The 21,983-nt window shown below is 35.8% G+C and overlaps 1 protein-coding gene across 5 annotated transcripts in view; it reads left to right on the top strand.

Moving 5' to 3' along the window:
- Positions 1–21,983, top strand: part of ANKRD28 (ankyrin repeat domain 28) — a 184,417-nt gene that overhangs the window by 83,071 nt on the left and 79,363 nt on the right. For all 5 annotated transcript variants that reach the window (XM_063113784.1, XM_063113785.1, XM_063113787.1 and 2 more), the window contains one exon: positions 12,439–12,517. In XM_063113784.1, the coding sequence (XP_062969854.1) occupies positions 12,439–12,517 (79 nt within the window). The remainder of the gene's footprint in view (positions 1–12,438; positions 12,518–21,983) is intronic.

Here is a 21,983-nt window from a genome sequence, read left to right as displayed (position 1 = left end):
TTGTGCAACACTGTCTTATTTTTTAAATTTACCTGATTTCACTGAATGAATACAACACAGTTTGTCCATTCTGTTGCTGGTGGCTAGTTGGGTTGTTTCCAATCTTTGTCTATTACGAATCGCTCAGGTGTTTGTGTTCTGTTACACATAAGCATGCATTTCTATATATAGGGTATATATACTTGGCATATAGGCAGCACATTTATTCAGCTTTACTTGATAATGTTATACTATGATACAATTTACACTTCTGTGAGCACTGTATGAGAATTCTTGTTGGTCCACATCCTTGGTTTTTGGAGTATATAGTGTGTGATATTGTGAAATGTTTATTTGGTCTTCATCCCATTTCCTGGCATATAGCTCCTAAAACCCTTGGAATCTCTGGGGTGATAAGTGTCTTTTATAGTTAATAATATTACTGGTGGCTGAGGGGCTCCTAGATAGCTTCAGGACGGGGGCTGAACACCTGAAAGGCAAGGACATGATTAGAGGGCTGGTACTTTAAACCCCGCTCCCCAGCCTTTGGAGAGGAAAGAGGGCTAGAGGTGAGTTGATCACCAGTGGTCAATGATGTAATCAATCATGCCTAAGTAATGAAGCCTCTATAAGAGCCTTAAGGGACCGGGCTTTGAGAGCTACAGATAGCTGAACACGGGGAGGTGCCTGGAGGGTGCCAGAGAGGTCATGGAAGTTCCACACCCCTTTTTCCATACCTTGCCCTATGCATCTTTTCAGTATGGCTGTTCATCTATATCTTTTATTATATCCCTTGTTAATAAACCATTAAACATAAGTAATGTGTTTCACTGAGTTCTGTGAACCAATACCTGCTTGGTCAGAAGTATAGGTTACAACCTCCTACTTGTGACTAGCATCTGAAGTGGGGTGGAGGGGGTCTTAGTCTTGTGGGACTGAGCCCTCACTCTGTGGGATCTGACAGTATCTTCAGGTAGATAGTATCAGAATTGAATGGAATTAGAGGACAACCAGCTGATTTCTGCTGGAAAATTGCTTTTTGTGTGAGGAAACAACCCACACTAATCTGGTATCAGAAGTATTGAGTAGTGGGTGAGTAGAGGGAAGAAAACTTTTTTTCTTCTTACATAGTGGTGTGTCATTATTTGTTCAGTTTGCTTTTTTTTTTTTTTTGTCTTTTTCATGACCGGCACTCAGCCAGTGAGCGCACCGGCCATTCCTATATAGGATCCGAACCCGCGGCGGGAGCGTTGCTGCGCTCCCGAGTGCGCCACAGGGTCGGCCCCTCAAGCACCTTTTTATATGTTTATTAGATGCGTGTATGGCCAGTATTTTTTATGAAGTGCCTACTAAATCTCTTTTGCATTTTTCTTTTGAGTTGTCTCATTAATTTGCAGCAGTTCTCGTATAATCTGGATATATGAGCCCTTTTTGAGCTATATGTGTTGTGCGTGTCTTCTCCCATTTCCACTTGCCTTTTCAAAACTCTTCATGGTGTCATTGAACATGAGGTCTTAATTTCAATATAGTCTGATTTTTTCAGTGTTTTCCTGTATAGTCAATGCTTTTGATATCTTGTTTAAGAAGTCTTTCCCTAACTTGAGACATAAAGATAATATCCCATATTCATATCTGAGAACTTTTAACATTTTACCGTTTACATTTAGCTTTATGATATACTTGCAGTTAAATTATGCATATAATGTGAGGTAGTGGTTTAGGGTTTGTTTTTTAGTTTTGTTTTTCTTTTCCAGGTGGGTGCCAGATTGTTCCAGTACAATTTAACTGGCCATATTTTGTTGGTTTGTTTTCTTATTTTCGAGTTTTGAGTTTTTTATATATTTTGAATTCAAGTTCTCTGTCAAATATGTGATTTGCAAATGTTTTCTCCCAGTGTGTGCTTTATCTTTTCCTCTTCACTGTCTTCCTCAGAGCAAAAGTTTTATTATGTTTAATTTATCATCTTCATGGATTGTGCTTTTGGTGTTATATCTAAGAACACTCTTTCCTATCCACAATTTTCTCCTATTTTCTAAAAGTTTTATAATTTTAGATTTGGTAGTTAGGTCTGTGATCCCTTTTGAGTTAATATTTATATTTGGTGTTAGATATGGATAGAGGTTTATTTTTTGACATGTGGATATCCAGGACCATTTGTTGAAAAGATTATTTCTACATTGAATTGCCTTTGTACTTTAGTCAAATGTCAGTTGATCATACTTGTGTGGGTTGATTTCTGGACTCTATTCTGGGCATGTCTGTCTTTTTTCTTATTTTACTGAGTAGGTCTTAAATAGTAGTGAGAGTAGACATCCTTGCCTCATTCATGAGCATAGAAGGAAAGCATTGTCTTTCACTAGTAAACAGCCATGCCAACTGTAGGTTTTTGTAAATACCTCTTATCAGGTTAAAGAACTTCCATCTATTCTTAGTCTACTGAGAGTTTTTTTAAATGATGAACAGATGTTTTGTTAAATGTGGTGATTATATAATTTTTTTTCTTATTTACTCTGTTAATATGTTGAATTACCTTAGTTGATTCTAGCTGAATGAAACTTATGATCCCAGAATAAACCCCAGATAGTTATATGTTATTTTTTTTGTATATTGCTGAGTATAATTTTCTAACATTTAGCTGAGGATATTTATGTCTTTGTTGATGGGAGATACTACTAGTCTGTAGTTTTCTTGTAATATCTTGGTCTCATATTGGTATCAGGATAATAATGTTGGCTTCATGAAGTAGAAGTGGTCCCTTCCTTTCTGCTTTCTGGAAGATGTGCAAATTGTATTATTTCATCCTTAAATGTTCGGTAGAATTTGCAATTGAAACTGTCTGGGTTTGGAGTTTTCTTTGTTGGAGATTCAATTGTATTAATACAGTTTCTTTGATAGCTGTAAAACTATTCAGGTTATCTATTTTCTTCCTTGAGTAATTTTTGTGTCTTTTAATGAATTGGTCTTTTTATCCAAATAGATGAATTTATATGCATAGAATTGTTCATAATATCTCTTAATTTTTTGTGTATTTGGGATTTTTACTGATAACCCCCTTTCATTCCTGATACTGGTTCTGTTTTCTTAGGTCATTATCTTTTTTTTTTTTTGAAGAACAAGCTTTTGGATTCATTAATTTTCTCCATTGTTTTTCAGTTTTCACCTTCATTGATTTCTCTTTGTATCTTTATCATTTCCATCCTTTCGCTTGCTTGGTAGTTATTTTACTCTTTTTCTAGTTTCTTAAGTGAAAACTTAAGTTTATTGATTTGAGACCTTCTTTTCTGATACAAGCATTTAATAGGTAAATTGTCCCTTTATGTACCACTTTAACTTCATCCCACAACTTTTTGTTTTTCATTTTCTTCAAAATATTTTTCCAGTGTTTTCTCTTTACATGGGTTATTTAGAAGTAGTTTTCTACTCTTATTCTACTTTACTACTAAAGTATCTATTTTGATTTTTGAATACTTAGGGACTTTTCAGTATCTATTATTGATTTCCAATTTAATTGTTATGGTCAGAGGACATACTTTGTATGATTTTAATTCATTTTAATGTGTTAAGGTTTGGTTTTTCGCTCAGATTATGATTTATCTGATGAATGTTTTAAGTGCTATTGAAGATAATGTGTATTCTTTTGTTAAAAGTAGTGTTTTATAAATGTCAATTAGGTCCAGTTGATTGATAATGTTGTTCAGTTCATCTGTATCTTTACTGGCTTTTCTGTCTACTTATTTTGTCAGTGACTGGGAGAAGAGTGATGAAGTCTCTGCTTATGATGTGGATTCTCTCTCTCACTTCTTTTCTATTAGTTTTTGTTTGCATATACTAATAAGCTTTGTAATTAAGTGCATACACATTAGAGTTCTCATGTCTTTTTGGTGAATTGACCATTTTACCATTACATAATTTCCTTCTTTATCACTGGTAATTTTCCTGGTTCTGGATTCTACTCTGTAATTATTAATATAGCCACTTTAGCTTTCTTTTTGCTAGTGTTTGCATTATATATCTTTTTGCCTCTTTTTGATTTTTGATGTAGCTATATCATTATATTTTAAATGGTTTCATGTAGATAGTGTATTGTTAGGTCTTGGTTTTGTGTCCAAAATGACAGTCTCTGTCTTTTAATTAGTGTGTGTAGATCTTTTACATTTAATGTATTTATTAATATGGCTGCACTTAGGTCTACTATTTTATTACTTGGGTGGTTTGTCCCTTCTAATTTTTGTTCCTAGTCCCCCTTTCCTTCTTTTGAATTTTTCAGATATATTTTGTATTATATTTGAGTTAATTATTAGCATTTTGACTATGTATCTGCTTATTATTTTCTTAATATCTGATCTAGGGATTATAATATACACAGTCCAAGATTGTAACATATACAGTTAAAGATGTATCTTTTCACAGTCTACTTGTAGTTAGTATTTTACCATTTCAAGTTTATAAAAAGACAAAAACCATTATTCTCCCTGCTTTATATTATAGTTGCCATGTAGTATATATAATATAGTATATTGAACTTCTTTCCAAATAGTGTTAAATTTTTTTGCTTTCAACAGTCATACATATTTTTTAAAGTTTTTAAGAATGACATATTCTATTTACCCAGATATTTATCATTTTAATTGTTTTCTTCATATTTGAAGTTCTGTTTTACCCTCTAGTATCATTCCCTGCAGCCTGAAGAACTTCCTGTAGAATATTGATGTGTGCATAATTTATAAGCTAGTAAGAGTTCCCTTGTATGTTTAGAAGCAATAAGCTAGGTTTCAGCTTCCTTAAGTGTGGGAAACCATAGCCACCAGCCCAAATGGCTGAGCAATTCACATGCAGCAATTTTGTTGCTTTCAAGATTCCTAATGGAATTCACAAGCCGTTAAGCTTTGAATAATTAGGAACTGAACTGATGGTTTACATTTCATTGATTAGTTTTTAGTGTAGTATTTTGGTCAAGAGCCATGAGATTTGGAGGCAGTTTCTTCATCTTTAGGAATAACACACACTATAAATTACACAATAATTTTGCAAAGTGGTTTATGTAGTGCCTAGCACATAATAAAGATCTGTAGGGTTGCCCACCTTTTCTGTGAAGCTCTCCCTTTTCTCCATAATTACTATGGGAACATGTTAATCTTTCCTTACTCTCAGCTGATTGGTACACAAATAAGCATCAAACTGATGAGCAAATTTGAATACCAAATTGAGCCAATCAGAATACTCTTCTGGGATGCTGGAGTTAAGAGACTTCTCTTTGTGCTGCTGAAGTTCTAAGAGTAAATCTCAGGAGCAATGATGGTTTTGTTTCCTACTGTGAGGAAATATGTTGTGCTTGGTGAAGATAAAAAAAAGAAACTAATGCATGGAGAAGATATGGAGACAAAAGAGTCCTGAATGTTAGATTCCAGCTGTTCTTGTGACCCAGCCATACCCATTGCTTTCCTAAATTTTAGTTGTTTCGTGTCAACTCCACTGTCCTTCCAGTAAGTCCGTTTTACCTAAACTGGTTCAAGTTAGATTTCTGCCATTCACACCCAGTAATGCTATCTAATATATACATGTTCAATTAAGGATGATAATAGAAATGTAGACAGTTTAACTTTTATTTAAAGTTTATATTGCTCTGCTAAATGCTAATGATTTTTCATATTCTAATCTGAAACTTTAAGTTTCCACAGAGGTTTTCACAGTATTCCTTGGGGAAAAAGAATCACTGCATACATCTTGGAACTGGTTTTTAATTCATTTATGTACAGTTGTATGTCAGAGGCAGTTCTAGAATTTTATTCTCATACCCCCAAATCAGTAGAAAAGTCTTCTACAACATACAACATATTAGAATATCACTGATTCATGGCAAGTGTTCACTAACATTTTAATTTAGCCTCGCTAGTACCTACAAGGTATGTAACTTTAAGCCAGCAGTTGTATGGATATAGACAGTTTGCTTTCTCTAGATACTTATTACCTTATTATGAAGCCATGACATAAATCTGAAATTGAGCAGTAACAAGTATGCCACCTATATGGTGCAGATAATAATGTAATAAAAGCATAGGATAGAGAGATCTCAGTGGATTGACATGGCCCTGAAGACTTTGTGAAGGAAGTAGAAATGGAGCTGGGTCTTGAAGAGTAGAGGAGATTTGGGTAGGGGAAAGACATTCTGGCCAAGGGAATGTGTGTAAAGATGAAAATGTGCTGTGTATCCTATTAATGGAGATTGTTGTGGTTCCTTATATAGTTTAGTGGCTTTTGAATATCAGGTTAAGGAGGTAGAATGGAGGTGATTGGTGATGGTGATGACAGCCAATAAAAGTGATTGAGAGTGGCAAAGAATATGATGAAAGTGAAATTGTCTTCTAAGTTTAATATGCTGGAAGCTAAACCAATTGGATAGCTAATGTGATTTGAGAATGAGAGGTAAAGTTCTAGAAGGGTAATAGTGAACTTAAAAAGTGAAATTAATTAAAAACACAATCTAAAGAGTCTCCCAAATAGCTGTAAGAGTACGAAGCATCATTTCTGTACCACAGTACGCCGGAGTTCTTTTGTTTGAAGCAGTTACAGATATCCACCAATATCCTACAGAGCTATATCCCCAAGGCTGAGGTCATCATGGGGCTTCCCTGAGTGTATGATCGTGAATATAGATCGGCAGTCATAGCTTATTTTATAAGGGGGTAGAGAAGAGTGGGTCTGATAAGTAGTCCTAGGCAGTTCGAGATGAATTCTGTGGACCAGAAGCTGAGCACTGAAAGATAATTGTGCAAATATTCATCAGGGAAGTTTTAGGCTGATAGCTATAGGAGTAAATAAAAGTAAAACGATAGGAGCAAGAAGGAGAGTGACCATTAAAGTGTAAATGGGGAAGGTAGAGAAGGGAAAGAAAAAATTATAGTATTGTGCTGCATAATGACATTTCTGTCAATGATGGATTGTATATAAGATGGTGGTCCATAGGATTATAATGGAGCGGAAAAGTTCCTGTCACCTAGTGATGTCATAGCCATTGTAACGTCATAGTACAATTATTTTTTTTTAATGAATTTAGTGTAGCCTAAGTGTACAGTAATGTCTTAGATCTTCACATTCACTCAGCACTCACTCGTGACTCACTGAGAGCAATTTCCAGTCCTGCAAGCTCTATTCATTGTAAATGCCCTCTACAGGTGTACCATTTTTGAAAAAAACCTTTTATACCATATTTTTACTGCACCTTTTTCTGTGTTTAGGTATGTTTAGATACAAAAATACCGTTGTGTTAAAGTTGCCTATAGTATTCAATACAGTAACACGCTGTGCAGGTTTGTAGCTTAGGAGCAATAGGCTATACCGTATAGCCTAGGTTTATAAGTAAGCTTATCCATAAAATAAGTAAATATATTCACATACTTAACCCTATGCGGTAAAGTGCTTAAAGCTGTCCTAAGCATAAAGTATTAGAGTCCTAGCATAAAATAAGCACTAGTGTTTGTTGTTGTGACTGCTGTTATTGCTACTCTTCCTGAAGAGTTATAGCTAATGTACATGAACACTTTCAAGACTTGGAGAAAGGCAGAGTTATAGAATTGAGTCATTGCTATAAAAGCTGTGGTTGAATTTATGTAAGTGGATGAATTCTCTAAGTCACTTTTAAGTATTTCACCTTGTACAAATAGTCTGTCTCACTTTCTTTTACTTTATCATTTCTAACTTTTCCCTTCCCTATTACCCTCCCTTATAGGTTTCCTCTTATTCCAACTTGACTTTGAAATCTGCTTTAAGTTAGAAATTCCACAGAAAATGTTGACAATGTACAAGTTTAGTCTTAGTTGCAGATTTGATTTAAGGCACTTCTTAGATCTAACCCATTCCCTTTCCTGTGCTTGGAATCCACCATATATCTTCTTTTTCCTCACAGGCTCATTCTCTAGGTTGTCTAACCTTTCCTAGTGTTTTCTAGCTTGCTTCCAGAGTTCATTGTAATACAATGTATAAACTAAAGTATATTTCAGAGTGTTTCTGAACACTTTTTTTAAAACTTATTTTGAAGAAATTATTGAGACACCAGGAATTGCAGAAATGGTAGAGTGGTCCCATGTTTCTATCAATGAGTTTCCTTCAATGATGACATCTTCTAGTGCATTATTAAAACCAGGAAATTGATATTGGCACAATACAACTAATTAGACTACAGACCTTACTTGGATTTCAGCAGTTTTAGTAAGCACTCATTTGGGGGGAAGGTTGTATGTTTGTGGTAATGGTGGTAATGTCTTTGTATATAACTCTATGACATTTTGTCACATGTGTAGATAGATTTGTATAACCACCAGCATGTTCAAAATATAGAAACTCTTCTTCATGGTTCAACCACTTGTGTAGCTCTTTGGTAATGCTCCAGCCCAACATTGGTTAGCAATCATTGGTCTCTTTTAGCCCTTCTAATGTGTTTCATCTTCTGTTTTTCAGGATAATTGTTCATAAGAGCTAAAGCTATTTTTTGTTTGTTTTTATTTGGGGAGGGTCCACAATCACATTTTGTAGTCCTAATCATATTCACAAACTATCTTTTCATAGCACTTATGTAAGAGCTGTAAGGAAAATATATTTACTCCAACTTATGTGATGGAGTGAATTTGAAAACTTATTTGAATGTGCTATGGGTCTATTATTCCAGTTGGAATTATTTTGGAAAACTGCATTAAGATATAATGGTTTCTAAAATAAACTAACTTACAAAGAAACTTCTTTTTTTTTTTTTAAATGGGCACCCGGTACTAATAAAATGCCTGGTATGGGAAATTGTTTTTAGGATTTTTATTAAAATGCTTCTTGATTGATTGGAATAGGTTATTTTAAATTTTTTTCTTGTTTTTACTTTTTGAAACACGTACATGGTAAGAATTCCAAACAGTACAGAAGACCACAAATTGTGAAAAATAACTCTTTCTCACTCTTCAAACCCTAGTTAACCAGCTTTCTTCCCCAGAGGCAATCACTGTATTTGTTTCTTGAGTGTATTCTTCCTGATATATTTTATGCGTGTTCAAGCCTAAGTGTCTGTGTAATCTTTTCACAGTGGCTCTGAGCTTGTATTTGTCATTTAACACTGTGCTTTAGAGATTGTTTCATTGGTAAGGAACACTGAGGTCTACTCCTTATATTAAGTTGGAAGTGTAGTATTTCATTGTATGGATGTACAACTAGAAGACCTCTCATCTGATATGTTCATAAGTGGTAGTTGGGAATCATAAAAGTGATCTTTAAGCATTTCAGTGTGATAGTTTATTTTTTTAAATTGGGCCGAGGAATTTTCATAGACAATGTGGAGTCCACTGATGGGTTCAGTGTCCTCTTCCTTGGATAGGCCATATTCACAATTCATTATCTGTAACTTCCGTTTTGAGTTTCTTAAAGTGAGAAATTAGATCTTTAAAAAACAGTCTCAGAGCAAAACCCCTAAGATTTTTGTTTACCGTTTGCTTTAGTGTTTCAGTGATCTCATCTGCACCCAATTAAATAGCAGGGGTTTTTTTTTTGGTAGCTTGCCTTTATTAAATCTTTCCATAGTATTCAACCAAGTTATCATAGAAACAACTTGCTTTTTCACTCCTATTTCCTCATTTTAAATGGTATTTAAATGAATCATATAGTTAAGGTAGCAGATACAATTAGCACAAACAGTTGTGGTAACAAGCACACCTTACCTTTAATAAACATACATCCAGTCATGAGAGCAAAAATTTGTGGGCTTATTAGTGGTAGACAACAAGTCAAAATAATGTGCCCAAGTCGTCATTAATTTTGCTCAGGAAACTGAGAATATTGGTTAGTCATGTAAATCAGTTAAATAAAGGTTGATTAAGAGCTTCTTATGTTCCATCATTTTAGGTAACCATTTGGTGGACATTTAAATTGTTTCCAGCATTTTGCCCCCTGTAATGATTCAATAAATATACTTAACCATTTTAACTGCCCACGTGTAGGAATATCTTCATCTTTAAAAAATTCCTTGAAATAGAATTACTCTGTATAGTCATTTTGAGTATACACAAATGACATGAGGATAGTCATTTTTTTCATTTTAATAAATTTTGCTGAAGGGAATCTTAAATATTTTATTGCCTAATTTTCAGTGTTTAACTGTAGTAAAGTAAGATATGATGTATAAATTTTTTTGTTGAAAATTAACCAGTTTTGTTTACCGGTTTTCTTCAATTTGATTTGTAGAGGGAAAATCTGTCATAAAATATATTAATATGATTTGATGCATTGAGTCATAGAATTCCAGACATTTCTCACACACAAATGATTCATTTTCTGTGTCATTGTGCTATGTGTGTGGTTTATCCTGTGCAATAGATAAATTTCTCAGTCTGAGTAGGTCGGATTGTATTTAAAAGCTTCAGGAAGTTTATTGTGTTAATAAGTAACACTGAAAAGCCTAGGCAAAGAATCCTTGTTTTTAAGTGACTGACTACATTAGGACTCAGCTTTGGATAAATCCTGATATTATAGTGGTTCTTTGTTAGTGTTTTTTAATAACTATTTTTTGAGTAATTTCTGTGCAGAGCATTCTGTTTCCTGGGGGTATATATTGGAATAAAAAATATGGTCTTCTGGAAATTAATTGTCTTTAGAGAGATGAGAACTCTTAGCTTACTAAACAATTTAACATTAATAGCACTATAACAATCTTGCTTTATTGAAGTGTTGTTATTGTTAGGACAAAACCAATATCACAAATATATTAAACTTATAGGAAGAAGTGTGTGAGTAAGCCAGTGATAATTATATACATACATTTTTATAAATACTTTTATATACTACATCTAAGCCTTTTTTGGATTGCCTATAGATATTTAACCCTTCTTTTGCCTAGCAGTATTTTTTGTTTTGTTTTGTTTTGTTTTCTAATTTATTTTCGGTGGCCAAGCTCTTCTTTTCTTACAGTACTTGAGGGATTCCTAAACTAGAAAATTATTGCAAAATGAAGTAAAATGTTTATTTTTTTAAATCTTGAAAGCTGTAATGGTATTCAAATATGATGAATACCCCCAGAATACAGTATCTATTTTAAGGAAAAACTTTATTTCTCTGAATAGTCTGGACGTCAGTGATCCAAGCTGGTGGGGCAACTTTGTTCTGTAAAATCATTCAGGATCTTGTTGCTTGACGGTCTTCTGGGATATTGGCCTAAATCTGCATGATCAGTGCTGACTCAGTTTCACATCTGCCTTCCATCCTGTGGGAAGTATTAGTCCAGCTCCAGGGTTGTTGTCTTTTAATTTGAAAATGACCTGGAAGTTGTGTCTATTAACTTTCAATGACATACCGCTGGTCAGTAACATAGCTTCATGGGAGGCTAGGAATGTACCCTCTTGCTAGGTGGCTAATTGATCTGCTAAAACTTTATTCCTGTGGACAAAGGGGAGAAACGTAGTGGAAAACAAGTGACAATCTGTCACAAGCTTTCTTCAAAGGCATTGGATATAAATTTCAAAATAAGTATTTCTGAATGAATAGTTTTTTCAAATGCAGCCAAGTCAACAATATTCTATTGTAACTTTATGTAGGGTGTAAGTATGAATTAAAAATCCCTGAATGTGATGTTATCCTAAGGCCTTGCTTCTCGTACTGGAGAGCACTCTTTGCGGGGAGAGGGTCCACGAAGCCATGTTTTTTTTTTTTTTTTTTTTTTTGTCTTTTTCGTGACCGGCACTCAGCCAGTGAGTGCACCGGCCATTCCTATGTAGGATCCGAACCCGCAGCAGTAGCGTCGCTGCGCTCCCAGCGCCGCACTCTCCCGAGTGCGCCACGGGCTCGGCCCCGAAGCCATGTATTAAATGTAGCTTCTCTTCCTAGAGGAAGATTTGGAGGAATATATGTTTTTTGTATTAAAACAGACATGAATATATTTTGGAGCTGGAAGCAAAATTGGCAGGACCGTTAAGGAAAACCTTAAGATTGTTTTAAAGGATAATTTTGAATCCCTAGAGGTAATTTTTCTTTTTGCCACTATCGATACTCTTGTGGAAACATTTTGATAAGCACATCTTTTGGTTTCTTAAGGTTTGTTTTATTTAATTAGGTCAGCAGTTCTAACCTGTTTAAAGTTGTGGAAATATATTGGCAGAAAAAAGAGTAGTATGAATTAGTAGAAATTTGCCTATGTATATCAGCAGCATAGGCATCTTTATTCAAAGAAAGTCTAAGAAGCTATCTCTTTGTCATCATAGATTTTAATTTTTATTCTTTGTTGCACTTTATACCACTATTTTAAGGCCAGGAAAAAATTTTTTAGGCTGTTCTTCTCCTAGCAAGGAAACACCCTATGTTTTATTAATGGGACTTGCAGACTAGACTAGAATTGTGGAAGTAATAAGTTAGTAGTTAATGATGGTTTTTCTTCATTTAAACTACATTGGAATTAACCTTATTTTAAAACTTATGTCCCACCTTTCCTCATCACAGGACAATGAAAAGAGAACCCCTTTGCACGCTGCTGCCTATCTTGGAGATGCAGAAATCATTGAACTGCTTATTTTATCTGGTATAGTAACCTCTGTGTAATAAAAGCACATTACATCTGTTTATGTCATAATTAATTTTTCTTACATGTAATTGTCTATTTACTGCATTACCTGGCTTTTCATATTTGTTTCGTAATCTGAAGCTTATTGATTTAATTATTCTACAAATACTGATCACATATTCTGTTCTGTGTGTTTAGAGTACATTAAAGAACAAAACAAAGATTGTTGCCCCGTGGGGCTTATACTCTGATAAGGAAAAATAGGTGATAAATAGGAGTAAATTTTACAGTATGTTAAAAGATAAGTGCTATGGAAAGATTTAAAAGATCAGGATGAAGGGGATGGGATAGCATATATAGAGTATTTAGAGTATATATAGGAATAACTCACTTGAGTTATTAGGAAATGGTTGCAATTTTCCAAGTGGGAGGTGTTAGTGGCTCAGACCAAGTGCAGCAGTGGAGGAGGTGGTAAGAAATAGTCTGTAGATTATTTTGAAAGCAATGCCAGCAAGATTTCTGTCTTTAAATGGCTTTTATCTAATTCTATTTGAGGGCGCATAAAATGCTTTTCAGGAAATTGTACTTTATTTTTTCATTTCTTATAAACTATTTAAATCTTTACGATAGGAAGTAATGCTAGAACTTTCTCTTATAGAATAGCTTCTATTGTGGTCAGACTGCCTATAGTCCTAAAACAAGCATTCAAACAGCACTTAGAAATATGTTTATTATAGCCAGATTATCGTAATGATATTTATTGGGACAGGATTCATGTAGTTGAATTGAGCTTGTGTTGCCAGATTGTACAGATATATGCTTAATGAAATTGGAGAAGTATTATTTGATATTTTGGGGGAAGGAAGGCTGAAAGAGAGAAATTTTGTTTGAAGATCCTATTAAATATAGTAGCCCAACTAGAATTTGCCATTACAAATTTATAAAAAAATTTTAAATCTGGTTTTTATAACAAATTTCATGATTGTGTAGAATTAAATATGGTTAAACATGGACCCAGCTAACATTCTGTTGGTTTCTTTATGAATAGCTTCATCTCTGACACAGTTCCTTGAAGACGTCTATTCCTCTATGGATGCTAGCTCACTAGTTTTCAGCTGAAATTTACTAGACGAAGAAGTGAGGAGGTTTAAGAAAAAATCCTTTTTTCGTTTTAATTGAGGCATCTTTCTCAATAATATGAGTTGAATGGGACACTGGTTTATATATGGAATATTCTTTACAAACATTGTCTAAGAAACAGTTTTTTTTAATCTTAAGAAGTAGCTATGCAAGATACAGGACAGTCAGACAGTTAAATGTCTAGGACTCTGGGTAAGAATCCTACTACTGCATTTTTTTTCCTTTTAACACAGAAGTCTATTTTCATTTTGTCATAAACATTATTGTATATGTTTCAACATGGAGGGGTTTTTCCCCCGTCTTTAATATTTAGACCTTGGAGACACTTTTCAAATGCTCAAAGTTGACTTGATCCCTTTTTTTAAAAAGTGACTGTTTGCAACAGGGATTTTAAGTTATTGTAGAAGTTTTACTTCACGGTCTTTGTAAGTATGATAGTCAGGTGAGCCTCATGAGTATGATAGTATCAGATATCAGCTTTGAAATAAGCATTTGAGAGAATGCTTAGTTTCTTTTGAGTAATTCAAATAAGAATCATGTATAAAATTAACCATGGTACATGGTTAAAAAGCTATTTCAACTTTTCTTTGAAAAATACTTTTAATATTTTATCATTTTTATAAGGTAGTGTAGCTCATGTAGCTGTTTTTCATAGGAAAAATAAAGTTCTAAATGCATTTAGTTACTCACAGTTCTCAAAATAAAAAAATTAAGTTTTTACAAGGCTGTACGTCATCCCCCGACTCCAGATTTCTTCTTTAATTTCTGATACTGTCGTTTTTGTTTGCTCTGCTCTAAGTCCACTGGCTACCTCCTGCTTCTGGGTCTTTGCACTGCTGTTTCCTTTTAGCCTCAAACTGTCTTTTCTCAGATAACCACATGACTTACTCCCTCACCTTTTTCATGTCTTTGCTCAAATATCAACACCACCACCACCCAGTCCCCTTCTCCTGTGTTCATTTTTCCTCATACTTATTATTGTCTTACCTCCTTTTGAAATTATACTTGTTTACTGTCATTCTCTCCCCACTAGAGTGTAAACTCCACAAAGGCAGGGATTTGGTCTACTTTGCCTACCTAGCGTATTTATTCACAGTTCCTAGAATGGTGCTGAACAAACAGGCTGTGAGTGAATACTTGCTGAATGAAACTATGATTATAGCAGTGTAAATTTAGGCTCTGTCTCCCTTTCAGAAATTTGTTCAGATTTTGGTCCTAGTTTCCCAAATCCTTAACAAAAGTGAAAATGGGAGAGGTGGGAACAGGGTTTAGTGTAGGGTTGAAGCGAATCGGGAAACAAATCATTTGCTTTCTTTCCTATGGACGCAATTCAGGTTCTTCCTTAGGCTTTGTTTCTCTTCAGACTTACCAGTTATGCTCTAATTTAAGAAAATGAAATAAATAAAAACTTTACTTGGGTTTGGAGTAAAATGAGCTGTAGTACAATCCCAGGCTAGATTTCTATTAAACTAGAACCATAGTTTTCTAGTTACAGATGAAAAAATAAATAAACCAGGCTTTGTGTTGCCATGAAAAGCACTACAGATAGTGTAAAGGGCACAGGCTCTTCAGTCAAACAGATTTGGGTACAAATCTTGGCCCTACCTCTGTGATCTTTGGGAACTTATTTAATCTCTGAGCCTCAACTTCCTCATCTGAAAAACGGGAATAATATAAATTTTATAGGCTTGGAGAAACAAATGAGACAATATAATTAAGTTACCTAGAAAAGTACCTGACATATAACAGTTACTCAAAATTATGGCTATAATTTTTTAAGCAGTCTTTCTCTTTTTTTCTTAACTTTTTTGGTTCTACCAAATAAACAAATTGCTTGATGTCAGGAATTATCTTTCCTATGACTTTTACATATGCTTCCTTAAAAATTCTCTCCTACCAATTTTGAAATCCAGTCACATTCTGAAATGATAAAGAGGAGGGAGTGACTTACCTATGGGGGCAAGATGAAAAGTAGTTTATTTTCACAATCTTGAAAGACAAAATTTGAAAGAAAATATATACTTTTTAAAGATGGAACAGTGTATTCTTATTTAACAAATTCTAGAATCAGGAAAGAGCCTTTAAATCTCTATATAAGTACCTTGCTGAACAGGGCCCTCAGAAGCTGAGCAAATAGTAAAGGTTCGTGTAATTTATGGATAACAGAACTCTCTAATAAGTAAGAAGATAAGTAGTAATCAGGATGTGTACCTAATTTTAAAGTTGACACTATAGAGGATAATTGCCATGGCCTTTTATAAAAATACACCTTCATATATTTGAGGAAGGAACCAGAAGAGATGTTGAAACCTGAACCAGAATGAACCAGAGGAATTTTGGTCTGGTATATATTTCTTCAGTTCATTTATCGTATATCAATTTAAAATTCCCATTAACTCTTTAAATTGAAAGTTGATTGGAACAGTTTTATAGCAGATATGCTACACATTTTAGAAGTTAACAAGTATAAGCTAACTGATGAATTTTAAGTTATGTATTGGAAGTAGATTTCTAGCATAGCACTATAATAAAAGACTAATCATATCCAGATTTTCGTTCAGAATAGATACCAGCTGAGTAGTCTTCAAACAGTATATATAGACTCATAAGTTTTTATAGAGATGCTTCATGGGCTCTGCTTAAATTGGTTTGCATGCCATCGTTGCTGAGACCAGAGTTAGACTCACTGTTATCCATACCCCTGATTTAAAATTGTGGGTCCATCAAAATAGCCTTACAATGAATTTTTAAGAAGTTGATTTATAAATTAGAATTGAAACTATGTGTTTGACCTGATAAATTCACTGGGTAAAGAAGAGAACAAAATATGTGGCAAGAAAAATAGGCAGCAAAATTAGGCTAATTTGTTTGTAGTTAGTAATGACAACTTAGTGTAGGATAGTTTGTGGTAGATTGCTCATATACTTCATGTTAATTACTAGCAATACATTATAATAGTAATTAGGTTAACTTAAACTGGTGTAATCTTAAATAAATAAATTAAGCAATGTGAAATAACCTCCATTTAGATCTTGCATGCTATAAAGTCAATAAAGAACATGCTATAAAGTCAATTTCTATAACAAGAATATTTATAGTTAAAAGCTGCTGTTTTTGTTTTAATTTTTATTGAATCAGAATTGATTATACATACTTTGGGGGTTCAACATTGAGATATGTTGATCAAATCAATATTACTAGCATATATATTGTTACAAATCATAATTATTCTTTATGCCCCTTGTCCAATCTCTCCCCATCTCCCTCCCCCTTCTAATTACCATAGATTTCTTCTCTCCTTCTGAAAGAGTTACTCTGGTAACTCAGTGGTTACTCTGTTGATTTGTTGCCTAGATGATCTGTCCAGTGCTGAGAGGTGTGGTCAGGTCTCCCAATATTATCATAGAGCAGATGCTTCTTCTGTCACACTGAAATGGGCTTTGTGGAGAGAGACATCCTCTTCTTTTCTTTATCTCTGCTGGTGACTCTCCTTGTGTCAATGAACTCCAGTGGCTGGCAGACTATCTGCGTGGTTTGTGGCATCTAGGCACTTTCATAGCAGCCATGGTTGTGGTGGCTGTGGTGGGCCATCCACACAGAGGTGATGTTTTTGGCATGCTTCTTGGTGCTGGCGCTGTGCCTGGTTGTGGGGAGTGTCTGGTTCTCAGCTCCATGCCTCGGTTCCCCAGGCAGGCCCGGAGGTGCTGGCACAGTGTACCAGGTTGTGTGGGGGGGGGGAATCCGGTCCCCTTCTCCATGCCTCGGGTCCCTGGGCAGGGCGCTGAGGCACTGGTGATGTGCCTGGTTGGGGGGGGGGGGGGATCTGTTCCCCAGTTCCATACCTTGGATCACCAGGCAGGCACCAAGGTGCTGGCACAGTGTGCCTGGTTGTGGGAGGGGGTCCAGTCTCCTTCTCCATCCCTCAGGTCTGCAGGCAGGCCCTGAGGCACTTGCGTGGTGTGCCTGGTTGTGGGGGGGGGGGTCCAGTCCCGTTTTCCATGCCTCGAGTCCCCAGGCGGGCCCTGAGGCTCTGGCGATATGCCTGGATGTGGGAGTGGGGTCCGATCCTCAGCTCCATGCCTCATGTCCCCTGGCGGGCCCCAAGGTGCTGGTGTTGTGCCTGGGCTGGAACTAATTTTTTGTCCTTTGCTTACTTCTTAAAAAGGGGTACTTCCTGTGGGAACCAGTATTTGAGCTCTGTGGTTTAGCTAAATTGCTATTTTGCTGCTGTTTCCCTAGGGAAGGCTTTTTGTGCAGCTCAGGGTTTAATGGTTGACCTCATAGGTACTTCCAGCTCTCCAGAGACCCGATGCACCTGGGTTGTGTAGAAACTCTGATCCGAGCTTGAAGTTTTTCATCAAACTGCACCCCATGCAATTCTGCATTCCCAACCAGTCTCCTCTGTGTGGTCTTGTGCTGATTGGGGGGCAAATCAGCTGTCCTTGCTGTGTCCCAGTGTTCTCCCAGTGGGCCTGTCTCCCCCACCACCTGTGCTCCAAATACATCCCATGGAATGGGCCCTGCACCAGTCACTTGCAATGACTCACCAGCCTCTGAATGGCTCCCTTTTTACAGCTGTTCTGGTTCCTCGCTCCTGCGCATGTCCACAGGAACCCTATTAGTGGTCTTGCTGTTCTGGGGGCCAGCACAGCTCTCTTCTCACCTGCTGCCTCTAAGTAACTCCATCTCAAGGGCACAGCTGTGGCTTCTGCCAGCTCCTGCTCCATGCACTCAGCAGCTGGAGTCTTAAAGCACCGCAGCCCAAAATGCTCAGAACAGTTTTTTCTTTCTCTCATCATGGTTTCTCCCACCTTCATGAACTCTGTAGGCCTCTCCTCCTCTTCCCCTGAGCTCCAGCGGCCCCAGCTTGGCTGATGTTACATTTTTGTAGTTGTAAATTGGTTGATTTGTGGGAGAGAGTGACACTGAGGACCGTCTATTCTGCCATCTTGACTGGAACTCTCAAAAGCTACTTTGATATCCATGGCAAGGTGTTTTCTATTTTATTTTTTAATTTTTTAGTTGACACATAAAATTGTACATATTTATGGGGTACAAAGTGATATTTTGATACATGTATAGAATATGTAATGTTCAAATCAAGGTAATTAGCATATTCATCACCACAAACATTTATCATTTCTTTGTGTTGAAAACATTTGAACTCCTCTCTTCTAGCCATTTGGAAATACGTCATAAATTGTTAAAGGTACCTGGCACTATTGTATAACACTACTGTAGAACACTGGAACTTTTTCTTCCTATTTAGTTATAAGTCTGTGTCTGTTAACCAACTTCTTCCTATTGCTGACCATCACCATCCCCAGCCTCTAATAACCGAAATCCTACTCTCTACTTCTATGAGGTCAACTTTTTTAGTTCCCGTATATGAATAAGGACATGCAGTATTTATCTTTCTGTGCCTGGCTTATTTCACTTGACATAATGTCTTCCAGGCTCATCCATGTTGCCAGAAATTACAGGATTTCATTCTTTCTTATGGCTGAGCAGTATTCCATTGTGTATGTATACCACATTGTCTTTATCCATTCACCCATTTTTGGACACCTAGGATGATTCCATATCTTGGCTATCATGAATAGTACTGCAGTAAACATGAGTATGCAGATATCTTTTCTGTATACAGATTTCCTTTCCTTTGGATAAGTATGCAGTAGTGAGATTGTTGGATCATATAGTAGTTCTATTTGTAGTTTTTTGAGTAACCTCTGTACTGTTTTCCATAATGTCTGTACTAATTTCCATTCCGACCAACAGTGTATATTCCTTTTGTCTGCACCCTTGCTAGCATTTGTTATGTTTTGCCTTTTTGATGATAGCCCTTCTTACTGGCATGAGATAATATCTCATTGTGGTTTTGATTTGCATTTCCCTGGTGATTACTGATGTTAAGCATTTTTTCATATATCTGTTGGCCATTTCTGTGTCTTCTTTTGAGAAATGTCTGTTCAAGTCATTTGTCCACTTTTTTTTAATTGGATTTGTTTTTCTGCTGTTGAGTTGTTTGAGTTCCTTGTGTATTCTGGATATTAATCCCATGTCAGGTGAATAGTTTGCAAATATTTTCTGCCGTTCTTCAGGTTGCCTCTTTACTCTGTTGATTGTTTCTTTTTCTGTGGAGAAGCTTTTTATTTTGATTTAGTTGCGTTTGTGTATTTTTGCTTTTGTTGCCTGTGCTTTTGAAGTCTTCTCCATAAAAATCTTTGCCTAGTCCAGTGTCCTGAAGTGTTTCCATGTTTTCTTCTAGTAGTGCTATGGGTGCAGATCTTACATTTAACTCAAATCTATTTTGAGTTGATTTTAGGATATGGTGAGAGATAGTAGTCTAATTTCATTCTGCTTATGGATATCCAGTTTTCCCAGTACCATTTTTTGACGAGGCTGTCCTTTCCGCAACATATATTCTTGGCGCTTTTGTGGAAAATCAGTTGGCTGTAGATACATGGATTTGTTTCTGTGTTCTCTGTTATGTTCAACCATGTGTCTGTTTTTATGCCAGTATCATGCTGTTTTGATTACTATAGCTTTGTAGTATATTGTGAAATTGGAGATTTTGATGCTTCCAGCTTTGTTCTTTCTGCTAAGGATCGCTTTGGCTATTCAGGGTCTTTTGTGGTTCATATGAATTTTAGGATTGTTTTTTCTACTTCTGTGAAGAACATCATTAGTATTTTGATAGGGGTTGCATTGAATCTATAGATTGCTTTGGGTTGTATGATCATTTTGTCAGTATTCTTCTAATCCATGAACATGGACATCTTTCCTTTTTTTTGTGTCCTCTTTCATCAGTGTTTTGTAGTTTTCATTGTGGAGGTCTTTAAATTCTTTATTATGTTTAGGAATTGTAAATAGGAGTACTTTCTTGATTTTTTTTTTAAAGCTAGTTCGTTCTTGGTGTATGGAAATGCTACTGATTTTTGTATGTTGATTTTTTTATCCTACAACTTTACAGAATGCATGTATCAGTTCTAAGAGTTTTTTGGTGGAATCTTTAGTGTTTTCTATATGTAAGATGTCATCTGCAAAGAGGGACAGTTTGACTTTCTCTTTTCCCATTTGGATGCCCTGTATTTCTTTCTTTTGCCAGATTTCTCTGGCTAGGATTTCTGGTACTATATTGAATAAGAGTGGTGAAAGTGGGCATCCTTGTCTTGTTCCTGGTCTTAGAGGAAAAGCTTTCAACTTTTCCCTGCTCAGTATGATGTTTGCTGTGGTTTTGTCATATATGACTTTTACTGTGTTGAAGTATGCTCCTTCTCTACCTAATTTGTTGAGCATTTTTATCATGAAGGGATGTTGAATTTTATTGAATGCTTTTCTGCATCTATTGAGATGATCATATGGTTTTTGTCATTCATTCTGTTGATGTGATGTGATTTATTGATTTGTGAATGTTGAACCAACCTTGCATTCCTGGGATAAATCCCACTTGATGGTGGTGTATAATCTTTTTGATGTGCTGATGTCTTCACTTTGCTAGTATTTGTTGAGGAGTTTTCAATCTATGTTCATCAGGGATATGGGCTGGTAGTTTTCTTTTTTTGCTTTGTTGTTGCCTGATTTTGGTATCAGGTTAATACTGGCCTCGCAGAATGAGTATAGAAGAATTCCCTCCTTTTTGATTTTTTTGGAATAATTTCAGAATAATTGATATTAGTTTTTACTTAAATGTTTGTTAGAATTCAGCATTGAAGCCATTTGGTCCTGGACTTTTCTTTGTTGGAAGACTTTTTGTTAATGACTCAATCTCATTCTCATTATTGGTCTATTCAGGTTTTCTTCTTTCTTCTTAGTTTAGTTTTAGTAGGTTATATGTGTCCAGGAATTTATCCATATCCTCTGGGTTTCCTGATTTGTCGATGTGATTCATAATAGTCTCTAATGATCCTTTGTATTTCTGTGGCATCAGTTGTACAGTGTCCTTTTTCATTTCTGGTTTTATTTATTTGGGTCTTCTTTTTTTTTTTTTTTTTTTTTTAGTTAGTCTAGCTAATGGTTTGTCATTTTTGTTTATCTTTTCAGAACACCAATTTTTGTTTTGGGGGAGGAGTTGTCAGGGGAATGTACAGGACTTTGGTCCCCTGGGAGAAGCTCTGGGGTGCTTGAAGGCTTTTCTGTTGTAGGCACCACTGGGCAGGGTTGCTGGGGCAGTTGGAGGGACGTTCTACCCCTTGGAGAGGTGCTCATGGACTCTGCTGAAGTGGGACAGGCAGCCGCTGGCCCTAATAGGTCAGCTTTCAGGCTCTGGAGAGTGCTTTGCATTGGGCTTCCTTTGTTTTGAGGGTGGTCTCCCTGCTGTGCTGGACTACTTGTTCCCCAGGAT

Source organism: Cynocephalus volans, chromosome 11 (genome assembly GCF_027409185.1).
Source record: "Cynocephalus volans isolate mCynVol1 chromosome 11, mCynVol1.pri, whole genome shotgun sequence".
NCBI lineage: Eukaryota > Metazoa > Chordata > Mammalia > Dermoptera > Cynocephalidae > Cynocephalus > Cynocephalus volans.
Note: the sequence above shows the minus strand (reverse complement) of the source record. Positions and strands in the feature narration are given on the sequence as shown.